General features: G+C 37.4%; 1 protein-coding gene across 1 annotated transcript; it reads right to left on the bottom strand.

Annotated features, from left to right (window-relative positions):
- Window positions 1-1,693: 1,693 nt before the first annotated feature.
- eea1 (early endosome antigen 1) lies at window positions 1,694-21,164 on the bottom strand. The gene is made up of 29 exons (XM_059506660.1): window positions 20,983-21,164; window positions 18,421-18,495; window positions 17,948-18,060; window positions 17,528-17,582; window positions 17,294-17,365; window positions 17,114-17,147; window positions 16,743-16,847; window positions 16,456-16,577; window positions 16,162-16,317; window positions 14,187-14,303; window positions 12,816-13,154; window positions 11,425-11,574; window positions 11,043-11,162; window positions 10,513-10,716; window positions 10,221-10,421; window positions 9,366-9,479; window positions 9,085-9,240; window positions 8,674-8,813; window positions 7,682-8,012; window positions 7,399-7,500; window positions 6,511-6,705; window positions 5,822-6,004; window positions 5,555-5,740; window positions 5,127-5,258; window positions 4,572-4,757; window positions 4,172-4,410; window positions 3,971-4,091; window positions 3,747-3,845; window positions 1,694-2,756 (listed from the first exon to the last, which is right to left on the bottom strand). The coding sequence occupies exons 1-29, from the start codon at window positions 21,004-21,006 to the stop codon at window positions 2,634-2,636; spliced, it is 4,194 nt and encodes a 1,397-aa protein (XP_059362643.1). The 5' UTR covers window positions 21,007-21,164; the 3' UTR covers window positions 1,694-2,633.
- Window positions 21,165-23,419: the final 2,255 nt, after the last annotated feature.

The raw sequence follows: 23,419 nt of genomic DNA on the forward strand, positions 1-23,419 counted from the left end.
TATATATATATATATATATATATATAAAATACTAAATACCACTGCGGGACACTGAAAGAAAATAGAAACGGCTAGTTTTTTATTTATTTTTAAACATGATGAACAATTAGAAAACATAATACCGTTCTCAACAAAAAAATCTTGGGTGGTGAAGAAGTTCATCTGTCCCTCATTTGAATCAGGACCTTCAGGCAAACAAACCAATTAACCTGAAATCACCTTCAGTATGTGATATTTTACACTTTTAATTTTTTTTTAACTCATTTTGTATATTCTGATAGATTTTTTCATCACAAATCACAATCACAAATATGTAGGAACCTGCTAAACAAAAGAACATGTATCTGATGTGTCTTGCATTCAAAAATGTACAAACGTGACAGAAACAAACCTTGATATAAGGCACACAAACACATTACCACAACATGCATGTGAACACCCTGCTGTTCAGCACATCACAGAATATGAATCAATCTATAATAATAATGCATGATAACCAAATAACAGATACTGTTGTTAGTGAGTAGTGCTGCTCCAAAAACCTACAAGTGATGCATTTTGCATATCCGGTCAAAAGTTTTGCTTTATTTGCAAGCTGCACAACCTGTTTTTCTTCAAACACTTTGCTAATAATTACAGCATTGTTAATGGTTAGAGAAAACAGGAAGTGATGTCAGATGGAGGGTTTTGACCAGTTTATGGCACTGAGTAGCTTCTATCGCACTGTTGTTGACGGCAGCACACATTTCATCCAAAATCAAGTTAAAGGGCTGTTATTCATATACTATACAATTTTCTGAAATCATGTCACATGACTGAGCTGGTGATGAGCGCAAAACATCCTGAGACACTTTTGATTCATCCTGGGATACATATGAATCACTATGCATTACGTTCCTGAATCCATCTAGTGACACAAACAGGAAGTAATCAATACCTCAGAATCACACTGACAGCAAACAGTGCCATCGACGCTGCAAGCCGCATACAATCTATTAAGCGGAGTGAAAACATCATGGCTATTGCATAAACCACATACAGTGAAGCATACTTTACAGCAGTTAGTTGCAGTGCACTCGCTCACATTTAGTTTTATATCAAGCGCTTACAATGACGCTAGCTTCTAATAAAGGAATAGCTCACCAAAGAAATTTAATTCTGTCATTTACTCAGCCTCATGTGATTTCAAACCTCTATGATGGGGAGATATAAAAAAAAAATATCTTTTTTTTTTTTTTGTCTATACAATGGAAGTCAATGTGGTCCAAAACTATCTCTTTTGGACCCCACTGACATTCACCGTTTGGACAAAAATAAAATGGAAGTCAATGGGAACTGAAACGGTTTGGTCTTCAACATTTTTCAAAATATCTTCCTTTTGAAATCCACAAAACACACAAAGAAAACAAGGCATATAAAATATTATGTTGGTAAATAAAGAGTTTGGGTTCCATTTGAATTCAACCGTTTTAAAATACTTTGAAGTATTTTAAAATAAAATACTTTGAAGAATGCTGGTAAATAGTTTTGGTTCCCAATGACTTTCTTCGTAATATCTTCGTGTTCTGCTTAACAAATAAAGAGAAGATGACAAATTATATATATATATATATATATATAAATGTTGGTAAATTTTTTTAAAATTTTTAGGTGAACTTGAACTATCCATTTTAGCCTAAACTAAAGTGATGGCTTGTGGCGATGCATTCGCTCAATTGCGTAAATGCCATGAATGAGAGAATCCGCTCAAGTTGAAGAGAAACATAGCAGCTGATATTTTAAACACAATCAGCAGTCTGTCATTCATTTTCAATATACTATCACACAAACAATCACAGCCAATGCACAGTTACTGCTTAAAAGCAGGGCTCGTACATCCAACATACAAATTGATAAAAGAAAACAAAAAAAGACATTTGTGTGCGTAAATCTTTAAAAGAATCACCAACTTCTTCTGGTGAGATTATGAATGCAAAACAAACATCAAGTATTTCATTTCAACAGACATAAGAGCAGCAAAGCAAGCATGTACGTTACACCCACATACCTTGCTAACATGCCCACACTGAATGAACAATGATACAGTTTCCATAGAGTGACAGTTATATCTGAATTATTCACATGTGCCTCTTTTGCCTGTGCATTTACTTACAAATATGATATATTAAATAAGGACCCTGCGTACAGCTTTGGTTCTACTCCGATTCGCTCCGAACCAGGCCTCTAACACTTAAATCTTTTAAAAGACGATATCAATGTAAAACTCAATCCTGAGTGCCAAAGCTGCTGTATTTTAACACAAAACTTCTGTAAGGAACTGGTTTTTATATTACAAATTATACATCTGCTTAAGCGGTTCCTCCCTTTTGATTCCTCTGGGTCTGAAAGTGGCCCGATAAGTGGCAAAGGCACTGGACAGATGAGGACAGCCATTCTGGCAGGGTTAATTTAGTGTTCCCTCTATGTGATTGGCAGCATTGAGTGACCACCATGACATGCTGTTCCTCAGTGGTTCCTGCAGCTTCTGCGTCCGCCCTCGTCTGGCCTCTCCTGGTTGCTCATGTTCCCTGGGGAGAGGTCAGGGTGAGCGGGGCGCAGAGGGCTGCAGGGGACGGGGTTAACAGGGAGGGAGATCAGCCCTGGAGCTCCTCATAGCAACTGTCACACACTCGGACAGGCTTCTTGGAGGAGGGTGTCATGGCATTGCGGGCAGAGCACTCTGCACAGAAGATGTTGCCACAGTGTCGACAGTGGTGCTGGGGGAAAAGAGAGACACAAGGGTCATGATTCAGGTCAGGTGGGTAGGTTAATGCGACACTGATCAAAAATGGAATGGACATGACAAAGTTAGATGCTGGGTTTTTTTAGGGCTGGGTATTGGCACTGATTCGATTCTGAAGATTTGATTCACACTTCCATTTGGTTCATCTGGAGAAATTCCGGTTATTTCGATATTTCTGGCTCAAAATATGGTTAACATTTTATGTACATTTTTGAAACTTTATTTATACATCTTAAGTGTTTCCATTCATGTATTTTTATGTAAATGTCAAAATGTGAATAAAATTGACATAATGTAGCTAGAAATGTCTAACATAAATGACTAGGCAGGATGGGAGCACACTACAAATAATGAAAAAAATAATAAAACATTTTTTCAAAAACAAATGTTTTTTATATATTATATTATACTTGTAGCTCATCACCTGCCTTGCAGGTTTAGCATTTATTCAAAAATATATTGATAATAATAATAATATTTACAATTATAATAATAATACAAAGTATTATTTGTAGTGTGCCTTCTGTCCTGCAGGTCAGCCATTTATGTGAATAAATAATAAAAATAATAATCATATGCATTCATTGTAAAATGGCGTAGACTAAAATACCGATGTCTTAAGAACTAGTATCAGATAAATCATAAGAAAAAAATAAATAAAAATAAAACCTTTACAATGTTACACTGAGAATCCTTGTTTTTTTGGCTAATATAAATATGACGGAGTCTGATGTGGATGTAAGAATGATTCATTGCCAATGACTTCCTTAGAACATCAAACAGACGCTTTTGTTGTGGAACGTGCTTTGATGCACCGTGTCATGTGATCACAGTCCTTTGAACACAGGAGTGAGGATCAATAGGTTGATCATTAACATTGATGTATTGATCTCATACTTTGATCCATTCGAGCGGCTGCTTCATCAAATAAAAATGTGAGCATGTGTGTATGTGTGATGCAGACCTTTCTGACAGTGACAGAGAAGCCTTTCCCACAAGCCATACAGTTCTGCACCTCGTGATCTTCCGCCCACTTTCGCGTGAGAGACTGCGACTGTTTTATCTAGAACAGGAAAAAGAAGCAACATTTGACTAAAAACTGAAGTTTCCTTAGCTAGAGATGCAAAACAACACCGAAACTGAATTGCAAGGCCAGTAATTTCAGTCTAGGGTTGGCGTCAGTCTGACCTGTAAGGACTGGTTCTCCCGGCCAAGCTCCTGCATGGCGGCTGTAGTGTCATCCAACTTCCTGCGCATCTCCACCAACTTCGCCTGAAGCTTCTCGATCTCACCCTCACCCTGGACACACCTGGAAAAGGATCGAATTGAAAGCGATCATCGATTTTTCTCTGTGTATTTATGCTGAAAAAGTATCTAGCGCAGTCAAACCTCTCCAGCAGTGCACGCCTCTCATCCTGGTTGTTCTGGACGGTGGCCTCCAACACAGCGATCTCCCCTCTCAGCTCATCCGTCTGTTTCTCCAGCTCACCCACCCGTCTCTGGCTGCTCTGCCACTCTCGCTTCAGCGTCGCTACGTTCTCGTTCAGTGCGGCCACCTGCAAAGACATCTTCACCTCCGCCTCTTCCCTCTGCTTCTCCACCTCCTCTTTAACCTTCACTTCTGATGCCTGAGAAAGAAGATAATATCGCTTTTCTGTGGAAAATTTAGAAAGCATTTTTGCTACAGTATACAAGTCAGCAATACAGGTTACTTGCTAATGATTAATAATAATAATAATATTATAGTATTCATTAAAAATCAAATCAATGAAGTTGGTATTATAAGTACCAGTTGCTGTTGTAGTTTGTCTGTCTCAGCTTTGAGCTGCTGCTGTTTTTGTTTGATGGAGTCTTTGGTCTTCTGATGCTCTCTCTGTTCCTGCTCCAGAGATGCTTGAGCTGCCTCCACCTTCCCCTGCAGCTCCACCTTCTGTTGGATCAACAGTTGCTTTGCTGCCTGGAGCTCCTTCAGCTCCTGCAAGAGACACAGAGACAATTCTGTCAGTTATAAACATAGTTGGATGTTAACACGTAACACTGTGGATACAAGCCCGGATCAGCAAACCATGCAACACAATTCATAGGAAACTCTTGATGTTTTAGAGTGTATTTAGAGTCTGCATTGTAGTTGAATTATTGCTTTCACGTTATATATTTTCTGTTATAGTCACACCAGTTCATAGGTGTATGTGTGTGTGAGTGGATGTGTTTGCACTCTTGATGTTTTAGAGTTTCACTTTTTTACAAACACAAAAATTATCTCAAAAGTGACCAAAGAGCACCGGAGGGTTAAGGCTGCTGTGATTCACAAAAGTGATTTGGGGTCAGAGGTGATCAGTCTGACCTTCTCATTCTTCTCGACCAGAGCTTTAAGATCAGCGGACAGTTTGTTTTTGTCTTTTTCCAGAGCGCTCTGGCACTCTTTGAGCTCCTCCCATTGAGCCTTCTCCTTCTTCAGCTGCTCCTCAATTTGTTCCTGAAACAAAAGACACAGTCAGCTGAACAACTCGTTATTTCCATAAATATTCTGAAATAACATTCTCCATGTCTGTGTTGGTAAGCAAATTAAAGTTATAGCAATTCCTGGTCACAACAGAAGGTTGTATTGTAGTCTCACTGTGTCTGGAACAGACTCTTTATTTATCGCCACACAATCGAGCCTAGTGGCATTTGCTTCCGCAACCTTCACACCACAGGAAAATCTGTGGTTCAAAGACTTGCTTGAGGGCACAACGGCAATATATCTAAAAAATGTGCAGCATATTTTGTCACCTGTTGTTTCTGGAGCTTCTGTAGAGCCTCCACCTGCTGTTTGATCTTCTCGTCTCTCTTGCTGAGGTCTTTCTCCAGCTTCGTGCGGGCCGTCTTTAGCTCCTGGATCTGGGTTTCGTGAGAACTAAGCTGGTTTCTGTTGGCCACCAGCTCTTCCTGAGCTAGAACCAGCTTCTCCTCACATACCTAAATGACAAATAATAAGACAATAATCAGATACTGCATGGAATCATTTATTAAGATGTGCTCGTACTTTATAAAACAGACCTTGAGGTCCTGGCGTACAGCAGAGAGTTCAGACTCTTTGCCGTAGTAATCAGACTGAAGCGTGGCGAGACTTTCTTTGGTGCCGTCACTGGTCTTCTGCAGCTCTGCACAGCGATTCTTCTCAGAGTTGAGATCTTTAGACAATGTTGTCACCTGCTCCTTCAGCTTTGCCTCCTCTTCAGTCTGAAACACAATTCAATTGACTTACACGTAAAATTCAATCATAATGTCCAAAAACTTGGGACAATTATGATTGCAGGGACTCATCCTTATCCTCCTTCCAAATCCGTACGACCTTCTTCTGTAGAACACAAAAGAAGATATTTTGAAGAATGTTGGTTCACATTGACTTTCAACGTATGGACAAAAAAACAGGTGGGAACCAAAACAGCTTTGTTATCAAATATTCTTCAAAATATATTATTTTATGTTCCACAGTATAAAATACAATGCAAATCAAAACCATCTGGTTACCAACATTCTTTAAAATATCTTCTGTGATGTGTTACAGAACAAAGAAAATCATACAGGTCTGAAACAACACGAGGGAGAGTAAATAATGATAGAACGCTCATTTTTGGGTGGACTATCCCTTTAACAACAGCAAATAAATAAGTAATTTTGGTTATGCTATAAATACATTTAAATGCATTTTATGACGCATACGTGTGTAAGGAAACTCGACATGCCTTTTTAGTGAGGGAAGTCTGCAGCTCGGACACTTGCACCTTAAATTTCTTCACTTCCTGGCTTAAGGACCCCTGTGTGGTCTTCAGCTCTGCCTGTAGCTGCTGTACACCATTTTCTTTCTCTTTCAGTGTATCTTGAGACTGTTTCAGTTGAGTATTCAGTGCAGTCAGCTGAAATTGAAGCCCCTTTTCTGCCTAAAAGATTCAACATAATAGCAAAATATCAAGATTCCCCTAACATGAGGTTACATAAAGGTCAAAATTAGGTTTGGGCAGCGAAAACCAGTTCAATTTTAGAACCGGTTCCAATACCATAAGATGTATGCATTTAGATTCTGCTTAAGGATTCCTGCGTTCACATTTTTAATGTGATTAATGTCAGTATTTCATCATACACAGCCGTTTTTTCTTAAGTGAATTTAAACAGATGAAAAAGAAAATGCACAAGTACGGTATTTTATAGATCTGCATGCGTTCTAATAAACGCGTTGCCTGGCATTAACGTTAAATGTTCATCAAATAACAAAAGGAAATCATTCACTGATCTTGATTGAATATATTTAATAACTTTAATCAATATTTAATTAATGAAAAGAAAACTATGCAGTGTTTTTAAACTTTTAATTAGTTTCTATTTTGGTTCAGTTGTATTTATTGATGCTATTGCTAACTGATTTGTTTGTTCCTATTTTATAACTGATTGTTTACTTGTCTTTATTTGACATCTAAATGTTTGACTTTTTTTTTTTTTTTTTTTTTCTTATTGGAATCGAAATAGGAATCGGTAAGAATCAGAATCGATAAGCAGAATTGGAATCGATAAAATTCAAACAATACCAAACCCTAGTCATAATCAATGCTTTCTTGAATATAAATGCACAAGCTTACCTCTATTGCTTTTTCCAGCTGACCTTTGACACGGCTGAGCTCTTTAGAAGTGCTCTCTGTGTTTTTCTGAAGCTCTTGCTGTGCTTTCTGATAAAACTTCTCCTACAAATTGGAGAAAGCTTGATATTTAAATTTCTGTGAAAAGGTTTGCATGAAAAAGTGTGTTTGTATTGTACTACTTTTAAATAAATAGCAAATGATTTGAAAATTTTTATATTGTACAATGTTTTTTTTTTTTGTACATACACAAGTATCCAAATATTTTTGGGGCCAAACATCTCACCTTCTCCTCCAATGTGGCCTTGCTGCTCTTCTTCTCTGCCTCCAATTGAGTCTGGCTTTCTTTGAGAGCTGTAGAAGCTTTGCTCAGAGCCTCTTTCACTGTTGCCATTTCTTTAGTCAGAGCATCTTTCTCCTCCAGAGCTTTCTTAAGATCTGCACTCAGACCCTGAGCTTTCTTGTCCAGCTCTGCTTGCCGCTTCTGACCCTCCTGAGACAGTTTATCCAGGCTGGCCTTCAGGGTCACACGCTCCTGCTCTGCCTTCTCCAGCTGTTGTTTTGTTTCTGAGAGGGCTGAGGTTTTCTTCTTCAACTCCTCTTGCCGGGTGGCAGCTCTGAGACAGAAAGGAAAGGGAAGATCGACAAGTCATGCCTTGGATCTATACTCATTAGTTACTCAAGTGTGGGGTTGGTTACATTTTTAATGTTTTTGAAAGTCGCCAAGCTCACAAAGGCTAAAAATAGTGAGTAAATAAGACACTAAAAATAGACACTAAAAATTATTTTGTGAAAGGTTACTACGATTTTAAATCATGGTTTTTCATTTTCATGTATTTTAAAATATTTTACAATTGTAATAATATTTGAAAATAAGCTACATTTTATTCAAGTCTTCAGTGTCACATGGTTCTTCAGAAATCCATTTAATATGCTGATTTGGTGATCAAGAAACATTTACTGTTATTATCAGTGTTGAAAACAGCTGCTTAATATTTTTGTGAAAAACAATTTATCAATTGATCAATTTAATCCATCCTGTATAAAAAGTATCCATTTATAAAAAAATACTGACATTAAACCGTTACATTAGTATACTCCTAAAATTAAGCATGTACACATACAATATCTACAATCTTTTTCTTCAGAGGAATGAATAAACTAAGATGTATTTTACTTAAAAACAGATCAAGGAAATAAGCCAAGACTGGAAAGAAAACGGCTCATTCAAATATTTCTGCCTTCAACATTGTACATTTTCCCATATGAGTTCCCCACCCTTGTTTCTCGGAGTCTAAAAGACGGTTCAGCTCCTTTGTCTTCATCTCCAGCTCACTGATCTGCTTCGTCAGCATCTGCTGCTCCTTCTGAGCCTGTTCTCTTCCAGAGCGGAGTTCAGTTAACTCTACTTCTACTTTCTATACAAGGCAAAAACATCAGATTACAGAAATTTCAATGCATAATACAATGCATATGGATAGATGAAATTAACACAATGGCATGTAGCTTTCAAGTATTTCTCAATCAAATAAACATTGCAATTATTTCTGTGTAAATAGTTATAAAATAATTCAAGACCCCTTTCTTATCGATATAGTCGTTTGATATCTGTAACAATCACAACAGGCCTGTAACATTTAAAAAAAGAGACACGATGACGAAGCAGAAATGTGTTGCAGTGACGCTGACCTTGCTCTGGGTCTCCAGTGTCTCCATCCTCTGCTCTGTAGTCAGCAGTTTGTCTCTGCTGTCCTTCAGACTGCTCTCCAGCTGAGAGCACTGCTCCTGCTTCTCCTGCAGCCTGCGGCCCTGCTCCTCCAGCTGAGCCTGCACTTTACTCAACTCCTGCAAAAACACACACACACACAACAAAATAAAATAAAACTACATCTATGGACAAAATTACATTCTTGTATTGGACTGATATAAAATACACTAGGTTCAAATGGTGTCAAAGCAATGGTACATACTTGCTGTTTATCTTGCAATGCATTCTGGGCAGTCTCTAGGTGGTTCTCCAAGTCGGCTCTCTGGGCATTTTTTGCTGCTTCAGCAGACAACAGCATCTCAGTCTTGGCTTTTAGCTAAAATACAAAAAAGTTATATATAAACTTAACTGGTATTTTTTTAATACTTAATTTGGTGACTAATTAAAAATGAATAAAGTTTAATAATATTTTAACATCTATAATCATTAGGCTGGAATAAATACAATTTTAAAGCACTATAATGTCACTTTTCTAACTGGTTTAGAATGAGATTGGGCGGGCAATATTTTTATTGTCGTGTATATACTATAGTACTGTAAAATCGATGAATCACATCCAAAATAAAAGTTTGTGTTTACATAATATATGTGTGTGTGCTGTGTATTTATATGTATATATAAATACACACACACATGCATGTATATATACATATATGTATCTGTAATATACATTTATATTTTTGTATAATATAAATCATATATAAAAATGAGTACATCTGCACATGTAAATATTTGCATGACTTATTTTGGATGCGATTTATATCAATTTGACAGCTCTAATTCTCTTAGAGCTCTTAATTCTCAGCTCTTAATTCTATATTTTCAATTTCCATTTTTTTTTTTTAAACGTTTTAGTCATTTTGCTCTGTGCTTTTGTCATTGTCGTTGTTATTAGTTATAATATTAGTATTATATATATTAGGTTTATCATCTATTATTAAGATCATTTAATTTCAACTTTATTACAAAATGAAAACTATTTTCTAGTCAGAAAGGGACAGTTTTGATTGCATTAATTATTATTTGAAATAATTCTGAACAATCACAGCACAAGTACCTGTGTGTCTAGCTGGGCAATCTTCTCTTTGCTCTCTGTAAGCTGTGTGGTAAACTCAGAGATGGTGGTCTCTAGGCTCTGGCAGCGGTCTTGTGCTGAGCGCAGGTGGGTCTTCTGCTCCTGCACCTGCTCGTGAAGGTTGTCCTGAGCCTGTTTGTGGCTTTCAGACTGGTTCTTGAGCTTGTCGGTAAGCTGCCTTATCTGAATTTACACATGGGTGGAAAATTGGAATGAGCATCTGCCCTGTTCAAAGTGTAGGACTGTGTAGTCACACTAGTGCAGTGTCCAGTACCTGTTCCTGTAATGAGCTATTTTTCTCTTTCAGTTGGTTCAGCACAGCTGTCTCTCCTTCACCGGCCTGGATCTTAGCACACAGATCCTCTCTCTCTGCCTCCAGCTGGCTCACACTGTCCTTGCTCTTCTGCAGCAGAGCTTCAAGATTCTGGATCTTCTGGTCCTTGTCCCCGATCTGACGCAACACCTGCTCCAGGTCATTCTGCATAGATCAAAGGAACATATATGTTTTTCCACAAAAATATTAGGCAGCACAATGGTTTTAAACACTGAAAATAATCTGAAAAGATTCTTGAAAACCAAATCAGCATATTAGAATGACTTCTGAAGTCCATTCTCTGGAGTCCATTCTAACGGCTGCTGAAAATACAGCTTTGCCATTACAGGGATAAATAAAATAGAAAACAGTTTCTTTAAATTGTTATCATATTTTTGCGATAAGTTTTTCTGCATGGTAAAATCAAATATAGTTTTTTATAGAAACATCCACTGATGGACCTCTTAAGGAGATGTGACAGTTATGGTTACCTGTGCTTCTCTAAGTTTGCCATTAGTGCTCTGTTGAAGTGTTTGTAGTTCTTGGTGCTGCTGTTTGGATTTGTCCAGCTGATGTTGCAGATCAGTAGACTTGGTAGAGCACTCCTTTAACTACACACACATAATCACACAGATGCACAGACAAGTGCAGTGGTTGAGAGTGAAAACAAATACGCAAGCCCATCATGGTAATAATTATTTAGTCTGGGTTTTGCATGTAAACACATTATCAATTAACATGCTGACTACTGAAGTAATTATTCTGTGTTCTTTACTGCTTTCACATGGTCTTAGTCTTCCTGTTTGTATGTGCAGTACTGAAAAAAATGTGTACTAATCAGCTGAATTTTTTATTTCATTTTTTTGTCTTTACCTGTTCCTCCAAGCGGGAGAGTTTAAGCTGCAGGTCTGCCACCTGCTGCTCCCGATCTTTGAGTTTGTCTCCTGACAGCTGTCTCTGCTCTTTCAGCCGGCCCTGCAGCTCCCCCAGCTGACGCTCGGTTTCCAGCAGCTTTGCGTGCAGCTAGAGAGGATGAAAGTATGAGAGCCTGATTACAGTACAAGTACAAATGTGTCATGGATCAATGAGTTTGATTCAGGATGAGTGGATTTGATTCAGAAAATTTTGATTCTGGATTAATTTAATTACTATTGCAAATGGATGATTGGATGGATGGGTTTGATTGACTATAAACAGATCAATTCTGGATGTTTGGATTTGATTTTGATTCCAACTGGATGAATTTGATTTTGAACAAAAGGGTGGATGGATTTGATTCTGCACTAAAAGACCAAAATATTTGATTCTAGCTTGAGGAATTTGATTCTGAACAGATTTGTTTCTGATTCTAACCTGACGAATTTGATTCTGAACTAAAGGATGGATAGATTTGATTTTGATGCTAACTTGATGAATGTGATTCTGAATCTGAATTTAAGGATGGTCAGATTTGATTCTGATTCTAAACTGATGAATTTGATTCTGTTTCTAACCTGATTAATTTGATTCTGAACTAAGTGATTGTTAGATTTGATTCTGATTCTATCTTGATGAGATTGATTACAAAGTAAAGGATGGTCAGATTTGATTCTGATTCTATCCTGATGAATTTGATTCTGAACTAAAGAATGGTCAGATTCGATTCTGATTCGAACCTGATGAATTTGATTCTGATTCTAACCTGATGAATTTGATTCTGAACTAAAGGATGGTCAGATTTGATTCTGATTCAAACCTGATGAATTTGATTCTGAACTAAAGAATGGTCAGATTCGATTCTGATTCGAACCTGATGAATTTGATTCTGATTCTAACCTGATGAATTTGATTCTGAACTAAAGGATGGTCAGATTTGATTCTGATTCAAACCTGATGAATTTGATTCTGATTCTAACCTGATTAATTTGATTCTTAACTTAGGGATGGTCAGATTTTATTCTGATTCTATCCTGATGAATTTGATTCTGATTCTCACCTGATGAATTTCATTCTGAACTAACGGATGGCTGGAACTGATTGCTGAACTAAAGGATGGTCGGATTTGATTCTGATTCTCACCTGATGAATTTCATTCTGAACTAACGGATGGCTGGAACTGATTGTGAACTAAAGGATGGTCGGATTTGATTCTGATTCTCACCTGATGAATTTGATTCTGAACTAAATGGTGGATGATTTTGATTCTGAACTAAAAGATGGATGAAATTAATTCTGATTCTAACTGGATGGTTGGTTGTTATAATATTGTCCAGTTATTTACTAACTTGGCTGATCTCACTTTGCTGCTGCAGGCCCTGGTTTTCTTTCTCTTCTCTCTGCTGTTGAAGTTGCTTCCTCTCTGCCTTCAACTCCTGGTGGTTCTTCTCCAGTTCACTGAGTTCCCGTCTTAATCGTGCAGCCTCCTCCCCACGTTCGGTCAATTCAGCCTGGGCCCGACTCAGAGCTGCCTCTCCCGATGACACTCGGGCTTGGCTCTCCTGGAGCTCCAGGTCTTTCTGGTGCAGACTAGACTGAAGACTCTTCTTAGAGGCCTGCTCCTGACCCAGACGCTCCTCGAGTTCCTCACTCTCCTTCCCCTTACGAGACAACTTCTCTGACAAAAGCTGAGGAGTGGCAGAATAATTAAACCAACTCACTCATACAAAACTTACTGTCCTATAACAATTAATTATAATGCATTCTTCAGACCGGCCTATGCACACAGTAAAGAGCAACAATATTCAATAAGATGCCAAATAACAGTGTTGTGGCATGCTGACAAATATCTGGGAATTCTGGGATAGCTTAGGTATCTCTCTTATGAGGGCAGGGCAATTGACTGTGACAGCTATTAAAAAGGAAAAGTTATATAACATTTTAGTTGTATAACTTAACAAAAAAAGTTGTATAATGAAACAATAGTAATTAACAATGAACAAAAGTGTAAGCAAGTCGAGACACGATCATTTTCAAGTTTTAGTTTGCCCTCTTTCTTATTTCTGTCCTTGCATGCATCTTCCTTTTGAACTTAAAATTATAGTTTATGTTTATCCCAATGGACACTTCACAGGGATGCTTCTATTAACGACCCCTTAATCGCTCCTGTTTCACTTCCCATCAGTAACATGCTCTACATTTTTCAGAAGCCAGCCTGCCTTTGGAGTCTGATCTCCTAATCCAGTCCTGACAATCCAGTCCTGAGAGTTGTGGGTCATTACCTGTGGCTGTATATCGCTCTGACCACCACAACAGGCACGAGACGAATCACTCCCTGCTGCTTTAATTACACAGCATCTGTGATGTTTCTGTCAACACTCTTTAATGGCCAATCAAAACACACGGAGTGCTGACAGGTCAGTGGGGTGACTTTGGACTGGACACACGGGGCCAGCAGCCCGAGAAGCCTCCTATGAAATGTGTTGGGCCATTTCCTGAAAGCCAGCTGGTGACGCTTGTAAACGGTGGTACAGTAAACTTATATTTGGAAGTGGGTCTTAACATAGCTGGCACTGGCGTGTGTTCTGTGAAGCTGTAAAGTAGGCCATTAAAATATACAGCTGGATTTGCTGCAAGCATACAGCACATGCCTTGTAGCTTAGGGTGGTCTAGTAACTCTAGACACAACATATCTCCATCTGTTTGTATGTGAGTGTTACCTGGGTCTGCTGCTGGTAGTTGTTGAGGCTGCTCTGTAATTGGTGGATTTGTTGGGTGTAGACTGCTGCCTCCTGAGGACCCTTCTCCAGTTCTGCCTTCAACTGAGCAATTGTTGTCTACAAAAAAGCATGGAAATGTGAGATCGCCAGAACAAGGCAAGGCAAGGCAAAGCAAGACCTAGTACTGTTGTTCATTTTACTGTAAATTTGACTCAAAAATGCTACTGAAATGTTCATATTGTAGAACCCTGGATGGTCTTTTAAATTCTGTGAAAATGTTCTGCTGTTTTGTTGGCACAGAAACTTTGTTCGTCTGGAAATGACCTAGGACTGTGACTTTACTTTCAGCCTTCACCGTGTCATTTATGTCCACATTGATTTTAATATATCATCAACTCTGACCAAAGTATGATATTTTTGCACATGGCAAAATAAGAGAGCAAGAAAAGAATCATTTCATTGCATACTACATTTTTCACTGGATGCAAATGAAAGGAATATTACACAATAGTGGTAAAAAATTCTTATGACAAGCTGATGACATGAAAAACATAAAACACAGACATTAGGAAAGACTACTTAAATGTTGCACAACATCTAATACATTTCTAAAGATAAAAAGGGAATTCAGGCAGAATTATGAAAAACAACACTGAGGCATTCAAGAGGAGAAATTGTTACCTCCAGTTTACGAATCTCCAAGAGCAAGCAAAGCAGGCGCAGAGTTAAATGAAGGGTGAACGAGGGAGAAGGACACAGTGAGGTGAGACAGCACACAAAATACAGAGACAGAGGTGCCAATACACTGGGTCTACAGGTTATGACAAGTACTTTAGGGCAAAACACTGGCTGTGTTTCAAACACTGCTAAGCTGTCTACCTAGAAGGCACTTTTAAGTATGCTTCTAATGATAAAAATAGTCAATATACATTGTTTAAAAAATTCAGCTTTACCATCACATAAAAAAATACAGTTTAAAATGCATTTACAAATATTTTATTTTTGTTTTGATAAAAAAATGATATTTCACAATATTAATGTTTTACTGTATTTTTGATCAAATGAATGCATCCTTGGTGAGTAAAGGAGATTGCTGAAAAGTAGTGTAAGTATTTAAAGCTAAAAATTATTGAAAGAAAATATCTAGTTCAGAATAAAGTAGTTAACACACTTTGTGTCAGTTTATTAGGCTGCCTATTATTGCTTAAGTACACACACTATAAACAGACACACTGTAATCTAATGGATCTATGGAGGCATATTTAAAGAATGATGACAGCAACCTAAAAATTTTCATATACTGTCACTAGATGGCAGGCTTTGTATTAGGTACACCCACTAAAGTCAAATCAAAATATCAAAAAAAAAAGTCCACTCAAGTGACCTGTTTGTAATGATCTATGAACCAGAACTATTCTGCATTTGTGGGACCTTATATAATGAAAAGCAATTTTAAGGTCAGAAGTGCGGGCGATTACAGGCATGTTTACAGGAAACTCTCAGAGGTGGCAGACCTGCCAGGGAGTTAATGGTTAACCTCAGGAATCTGTTCGAGAGGACAGTCAGTGTGACCTTTAGATGTTTAGCAAACGTGTTCGGATACGACATTACGATTGGAACTTACACTACGAAATAGCTTGCGAGTTTTAATGACATAATTTTTTTGAGTAAATCACCAAACCAGCCATTTGTAGTCGTTCATAATCTCGGTTCACTTCAATAGGCAATGTGACGTCACTATTGCACCCATTCAAAGGTCAGCTGCTTGTCGTTGTCTCAAAATGACCTTTCAGTATCTCTGCCTCCACGAGCTATTGATTCTGGCATGAGTCTCCATATTTGTCAGCTTCTATCAATACTTACATTTTCCGAATAAACAGAAGAGATCGACTTTTTATGAAACAAAGCATCATGGTAACCCAGTCCTTATGTTAGTTATACAGTGCAGAAGAGGTCCCAGCAGGTTTGAGCTCACCTCTGAGGTAGTGAAGTTGGCCTGCAGCTGCTCGTATTGGCTCTTGAGGCGCTCGGACTCCTCCTCCCTCTCACGGGTCATGTTGTCCATGAGCGTCTGCACCTGCACCAGCTCTTTCTTCAACACCTCCACGTCTTCCACGCCAGGCCTCTGGTGCTGGAGGAGAGCCAGTGACAGACAGGATTAAGCCGGGAGAGATTGATGGGGTAAGAGGTTGATGAGGTATGGGCAGCAGCAGATGAGAGGATGCATGCAAACCAACTGATTATCATGAGACAATAAGTGTGACATTACCAGCTCTGCCGCCAGTTTCTCCTTCTCCAGTTTCTCTTTCTGCAGATCTTGGTTTAGACTGGCCAGCCTTTGCTCCAGCGCTTCTCTCATGCTTTTCTCCTCATCATAACGAGATTTGAAGTCTGGGATATGAAAAGCATGCTCATTTAAAGCTACTTTTTAATTTTTTTTTCAACTGGTTTCAATCAAATCTTTTTTTTATTATAATTATAAGTATAGAAACAAATGTTTTAACACTCTAAAGATCGAATACATATAAAATGCAAGAACTTTCCTGCAAAACTTACCAACTATCTCAGTTGCGAGCTGAGCAGCTTTCTGTTCAAACAAGTCTTTCATCTGTTTGATGTTGAAATTCTCGGTCTCGGATTCATTAAGCCTCATCTCGAGCTCTGAGAAGAACAAAATACTGACTGCAAAATCACAAAAAGAATGATTTTGCTTAAAAACAAAACATTTAAACTATGTGCAAGATTCAATACAAGATGCACTCTGTTGACAGCATTTGCGCAGCAAACTATTTTGATATATCCCTTAATTATTATTATTATTTTTTTTTAGAAATTTTAAAGTTACAGTATATGCAATCAATGTAATGCCACTGAGCTATTGATTGAGCATAACTTGTATTGAACCCAGTACATTCCTTTAAACTAACCTGATTTTTCACTAGTACCATCACTCTGTGGGCCCTAAAATCAATACACATGCCACAATTCAATTAGTGAACACAGCAAACATTCCTTCAGTAACCAATAGACATCATAAAAAATGTGAACTTTTCTTCATTTATCTTTGATCTCTGTTTTTGAACAACCAAGTATTTCAAAGGATTTACTTTGTTAGTTGCTAGCTGTCCTTGTACTTTGTCTAACTCTTTTTTCAGTTCCTCAGAAAACCAACGTTCCTCCTGAAAATGCACACCAAAATTGCACATCATCAGTTTTAAACCCAATACACATATCCAGTGGAAATGACATTATTGAGTAATGGTGCTAGGAGTAGTAATGCACATTTCATGCATACTAAGGCTGATTAGATAAAAGAAGGGTGGAGGTCAAAGGCAGGATACCTTCAGTGAAGCTTGTAAATCTTGGACCTCCTGTCGAAGAAGGGCTAGATCCTCCCTTAACAAGAAAAACACAAGCCTTCATTATATATATTTCATATTAATGACTAACAATATGACTATTTCATTCTTTCTGTATTGCTTAAGTCTTATTATATTTCCTTTTAAGATTAAATAGATTGCTAGATTATTTGAGTGTTCCTGTGGCTCAAGTGGTAGAGCATTGTGTTAGCAGTGCAAGGTTGTCGGTTCGATTCCCAGGGAATACATGTTAGGTAAAAAATGTTCGCCTAAATGCACTGTAAGTCGCTTTGGATAAAAGCGTCTGCTAAATGCATGAATTTAATTTTAATTTAATTTAATCTGACTGAGTTTCTCTGACAGGAAAGGGAGCTAAAAGGGTTTAATATTACAGGAGCCCACCTGCTGGGGCTGAAGGGGGACGGCTGGTCTCCTGGCTCATGGAACACCTCATAATGTTTGAAGAGCTCTTCAGCAGAGTTATGTGATTTCATACACTGGGGACAAATGAAGCCCTGTTGACAAAAACAAATTAACACCACAAATCAGGTGAAGTTACGAAACAGCAAAGAACATGTAACTTGACATCAATCTACATCAGTTAAAGGGAGAGTTCATGCAAAAATTGATATTCTTTGATTATTTAAATCACCCTCATTTTATTCCAAACTCATTTCTTCTGAATTTAAAAGCAAATCTATGCTTAAAGAAAAAAAAAGAGTGAGTAAATGATGGCAGAACTTTCAATTCTGGGTGAACTATCCCTAAAACAGGCTTGAATCCAACACACTGATATCATTTCAGCAAAGGAAAGAGAAAGGCAATGAGGGATTTAGCCAGTAATATGGTAGGGCTATACATTTAATGCGGCTTACCTCTGAGGACTCATTATTCATATCAGCAGATGGCTGCTCAGACTCCGAACTCTGGGAGCCTCCTTTCCCGGGAGTCTATTTCCACAAAAAGACAGACAGAGAAAGGAAGAATTTGAGTCAGATGTCAGCGGTGATAGAATTCATCTCATTACATCACACTATTCAGGTCTGGCTCAGCTGATCAGGTATCTGGAAAGCCGATCAAGACTGAGTGCTGGCTTGGCCTGCTCACTGCATGTCATTCACAAGGTGTAAAAGCAAAGATCGCTTTGTTCGCTTCTTGGGATGTGCTCAGCACTGCTGTCATTCATACGAGGACATGCATCGGGCTGGAACAAAATACTCAGCAACAGGGGCGTTTAGCGTTTCCCTCGGTCTTGGCAATGAGAGCGGTATGATGTCAAACAATACTGCTTTCTGACATTGATATGCCCTTGACATTTCATGTGTGTCTACTGTCTCATCACAAGATGTCACAGTGGTTGGAAACTGCTCTTTAATCAGTATTAGATCTCCCTCTCAGCTTCCCTGTCACTTGTGAAAGAGAATAACTTTGACACCTCACAACACAACATTGGCCTGATTAAAAAAATCATTATTCTGTGATAAAAAGTTCTATGTCCAAATATGCAGCCTTCCCTATGCAAAAAAGCATCATGGTAAAAAAAGCAGGAAGACTGACTTGTTATTAAAGACAGGAGTTGGGTGACTGTGAATCTCATGAAAACCTGGCAAAAAATAAATAAAAATAAATAAATAAATATAGTTTTTGTGTGTGTGATTTGAATATATATATATATATATTCAAATCACAGAGAGAGAGAGAGAGAGAGAGAGAGAGAGAGAGAGAGAGAGAGAGAGAGAGAGAGAGAGAGAGAGAGAGAGAGAGAGAGACAGAGAAAATAATATATATATATATATATATATATATATATATAAAGTATTGTATATATAGATGTATTAAAAATTTGGAAACAGAAGAAACTTCTTTCAAAAACATTAAAAATAGTAATGTTTCCAAACTTTTGGTCTGTACTGTATATATATATATATATATATATGTATGTATGTATATATATATATATGTGTATATATATATATATATATATATATATATATATGTATGTATGTATATATATATATATGTATGTTTATATATATTCACATCACACCTCAAAACAAAAAGGAAAAAGAACATTTATTTTGCGTAATTTTATTTTGATATAACCTATTATTGGGAACATTGGAATTTTGGGTTTAATTTGTTTGATTATTTTCAGGATAATAATTTGTAACATTTTATCCCCCAATTCTCGTTATTGTAATACAGTATGTATATAACAGAACAAATACTGTTTTACGCTGGTTTAAAGTTAACCAACTTTGAAATAAAGGCATTGCAGCAAATATACTAAGATCTCAGATGTATAAATACAGTGTTTAAAATATATATTTGTTGATTTTGCAATAAAAATAAAAGACACTATATATGTTTGTTAATACTTTCAAGATTGCAAGGCTGCATTAAACTTATTAAAATTACAAAGACATTGATAATGTTACAAGAAATGTATATTTAACAGCATCAAAAATTTGTTTGCAGAAAATAATAAGCAGCACTGTTAACAACATTGATGATAATAATATTTTTTTGAGCACCAAAATTCAGCTCTGACATCACAATGATAAATTACATTTTAAAATTACTGAATAAAAAAGTTATTTTAAATTCTAATAAGGTTTTTTTTTTATTAAATAAATGCAGCATAAGAGACATTATTAAAACCCTGTACTGTATACACAATACAGCACATGCTTTTATTTGTATAATTAGTCCAAAATATGAATTATGAACAGTTATATTACCATGGTGGATTGCACAAAATGGACCAAAAAACTATTGTAAATATTTTAGCAAATTTTTCATGACATAATTGAACATGTTTTTCTTGTTATGGAGAAGAAGATGATAAATATTCAATGATTCAATCAACTGCAGAATGCTGCCAGCACTCAGTGCTAAATGGACATAACTGCACATCATCTCTCATGCATGACAACTGACAATCATTAAGATCAGAGCTTACAGGATACTCGGATTATTAAGCAGAAATAATTTATGGATTCCTGGGCTGTCAGAGGATCCACACATCAGACATTACAATTAATGGAGACATAATCTAGTGTGAGTGACAGATCACTACAAAATACATACAGAACACATCTTTTGGACAAAATTAACAAAGCTGACACCGTGTCGTTGTTTGTTGTTAATCATAAAACTACTTATTAATAAGTGATGGTGCAAAGCTATGTAGCCCGCTAACAAGCTAACAGCTCGGTCTCCATGTCAACATTTACGGAGAATGGCATTATCAGGATCTTTACTGTTCCTAAAGAACAGGACAGATCTTCTTCACTCGCGATCTGAGACTGTCCTCAAGAAACCACAAGCGAAAAGTCATTATTAATCAATCTTGCAAAAGGCCATCATTCAGTGTCAGGCCCGATGAGCTACAAATCACATGCAACTGAATGAGTGTCTGCGATGATTTCACTCACCATCTGTAATATCCTTCTTAACATTTTGGTCCTTTCTATGGCTAGAACTAGGAAAAATCTAATCTTAAAAGTTTTGTGCTAATGAGGGTGTGTTTTAATATTTTGTTGTTGACACCTGCAGACACACACTGCTGCTTCTGTACAAGCCCACCCGTTTTCCGACTCCCGTCCTTCGCCGAAGCATTGTTCGCCATGATTGGACGGCTTATGTGAGGGGCTTCTAAAATGCCCAATCGTAGGCTGTATGTAAGGGACGTCCACCAATCATTAGAAAGAGAGATTAGGTCAAAGGCGGGACTTGTCGGCATGGAGCCCAACAGTGAACGCCCACATTTTCCGTGGCTGTGATTCCGGAAGTATTTTCCCATTATTTAGAAAAAGAAATGTATTTAAAAAGCCACAATAAAATGTTCAGTATCATTAACAAAGCCATCCAGCTCAGAAATGGTTTATAAATATTATTTTGAAGCAAACATGCATTTAAAAACCAGATTACCCGATGTAAGGTTTTAGAATGTATGAACTACGCATCCCATGAAGCATTGCGAATGACGAAATATAACTTCTTTTTTTAAAGCATTTAAGTGCAGAAACTTTGAGAATGATGATAAAAAATATTCACAATTTTGTAAAGTTTATCATCCTGAATGGCAATTTTTTTATTCATACATGTAGATTGTCAAAATCTTCTCCTTTATACAAGGTTTTCTCTAACGAACTCACTGTAAAAAATTCAAAAGCTACGTCTATTGTAAGATATTATGATTCTGTATTTGGCGTCTTGTGAATGTCTCTTTTTATTTTTTTTATTATAAAAAAAAAAACATTTTTGCCTGTTTTTTTTTTGTAATGTTGTTTACATGTTCTATAATATATATATACACAGGTCCTTCTCAAAAAAATTTGCATATTGTGATAAAGTTAATAAAAATAAAAATTAAACTTTCATATATTTTAGATTCATTGCACACCAACTGAAATATTTCAGGTCTTTTATTGTTTTAATACTGATTTTGGCATACAGCTCATGAAAACCCCAAATTCCTATCTCAAAAAATTAGCACATTTCATCCGACCAATAAAAGAAAAGTGTTTTTAATACAAAAATACTTGGTCGGGAATCCTTTTGCAGAAATGACTGCTTCAATGCGGCGTGGCATGGAGGCAATCAGCCTGTGGCACTGCTGAGGTGTTATGGAGGCCCAGGATGCTTCGATAGCGGCCTTAAGCTCATCCAGAGTGTTGGGTCTTGCATCTCTCAACTTTCTCTTCACAATATCCCACAGATTCTCTATGGGGTTCAGGTCAGGAGAGTTGGCAGGCCAATTGAGCACAGTAATACCATGGTCAGTAAACCATTTACCAGTGGTTTTGGCACTGTGCGCAGGTGCCAGGTCGTGCTGAAAAACGAAATCTTCATCTCCATAAAGCTTTTCAGCAGATGGAAGCATGAAGTGCTCCAAAATCTCCTGATAGCTAGCTGCATTGACCCTGCCCTTGATAAAACACAGTGGACCAACACCAGCAGCTGACATGGCACCCCAGACCATCACTGACTGTGGGTACTTGACACTGGACTTCAGGCATTTTGGCATTTCCTTCTCCCCAGTCTTCCTCCAGACTCTGACACCTTGATTTCCGAATGACATGCAAAATTTGCTTTCATCCGAAAAAAGTACTTTGGACCACTGAGCAACAGTCCAGTGCTGCTTCTCTGTAGCCCATTTCCTGCACACGCCTGTGCACGGTGGCTCTGGATGTTTCTACTCCAGACTCAGTCCACTGATTCCGCAGGTAAACCAAGGTCTGGAATCGGTCCTTCTCCACAGTCTTCCTCAGGGTCCGGTCACCTCTTCTCGTTGTGCAGCGTTTTTTGCCACACTTTTTCCTTCCCACAGACTTCCCACTGAGGTGCCTTGATACAGCACTCTGGGAACAGCCTATTCGTTCAGAAATTTCTTTCTGTGTCTTACCCTCTCGCTTGAGGGTGTCAATGATGGCCTTCTGGACAGCAGTCAGGTTGGCAGTCTTACCCATGATTGCGGTTTTGAGTAATGAACCAGGCTGGGAGTTTTTAAAAGCCTCAGGAATCTTTTGCAGATGTTTAGAGTTAATTAGTTGATTCAGATGATTAGGTTAATAGCTCGTTTAGAGAACCTTTTCATGATATGCTAATTTTTTGAGAGGAATTTTGGGTTTTCATGAGCTGTATGCCAAAATCATCAGTATTAAAACAATAAAAGACCTGAAATATTTCAGTTGGTGTGCAATGAATCTAAAATATATGAAAGTTTAATTTTTATCATTACACTCTGGAAAATAATGAACTTTATCACAATATGCTAATTTTTTGAGAAGGACCTGTATATATATATATATATATATATATATATATATATATATATAAAGCATTTAAGTGATAGAAATAGGCTATAAG

The sequence above is a fragment of the Carassius carassius genome, chromosome 23, assembly GCF_963082965.1.
Source record: "Carassius carassius chromosome 23, fCarCar2.1, whole genome shotgun sequence".
Lineage (NCBI taxonomy): Eukaryota > Metazoa > Chordata > Actinopteri > Cypriniformes > Cyprinidae > Carassius > Carassius carassius.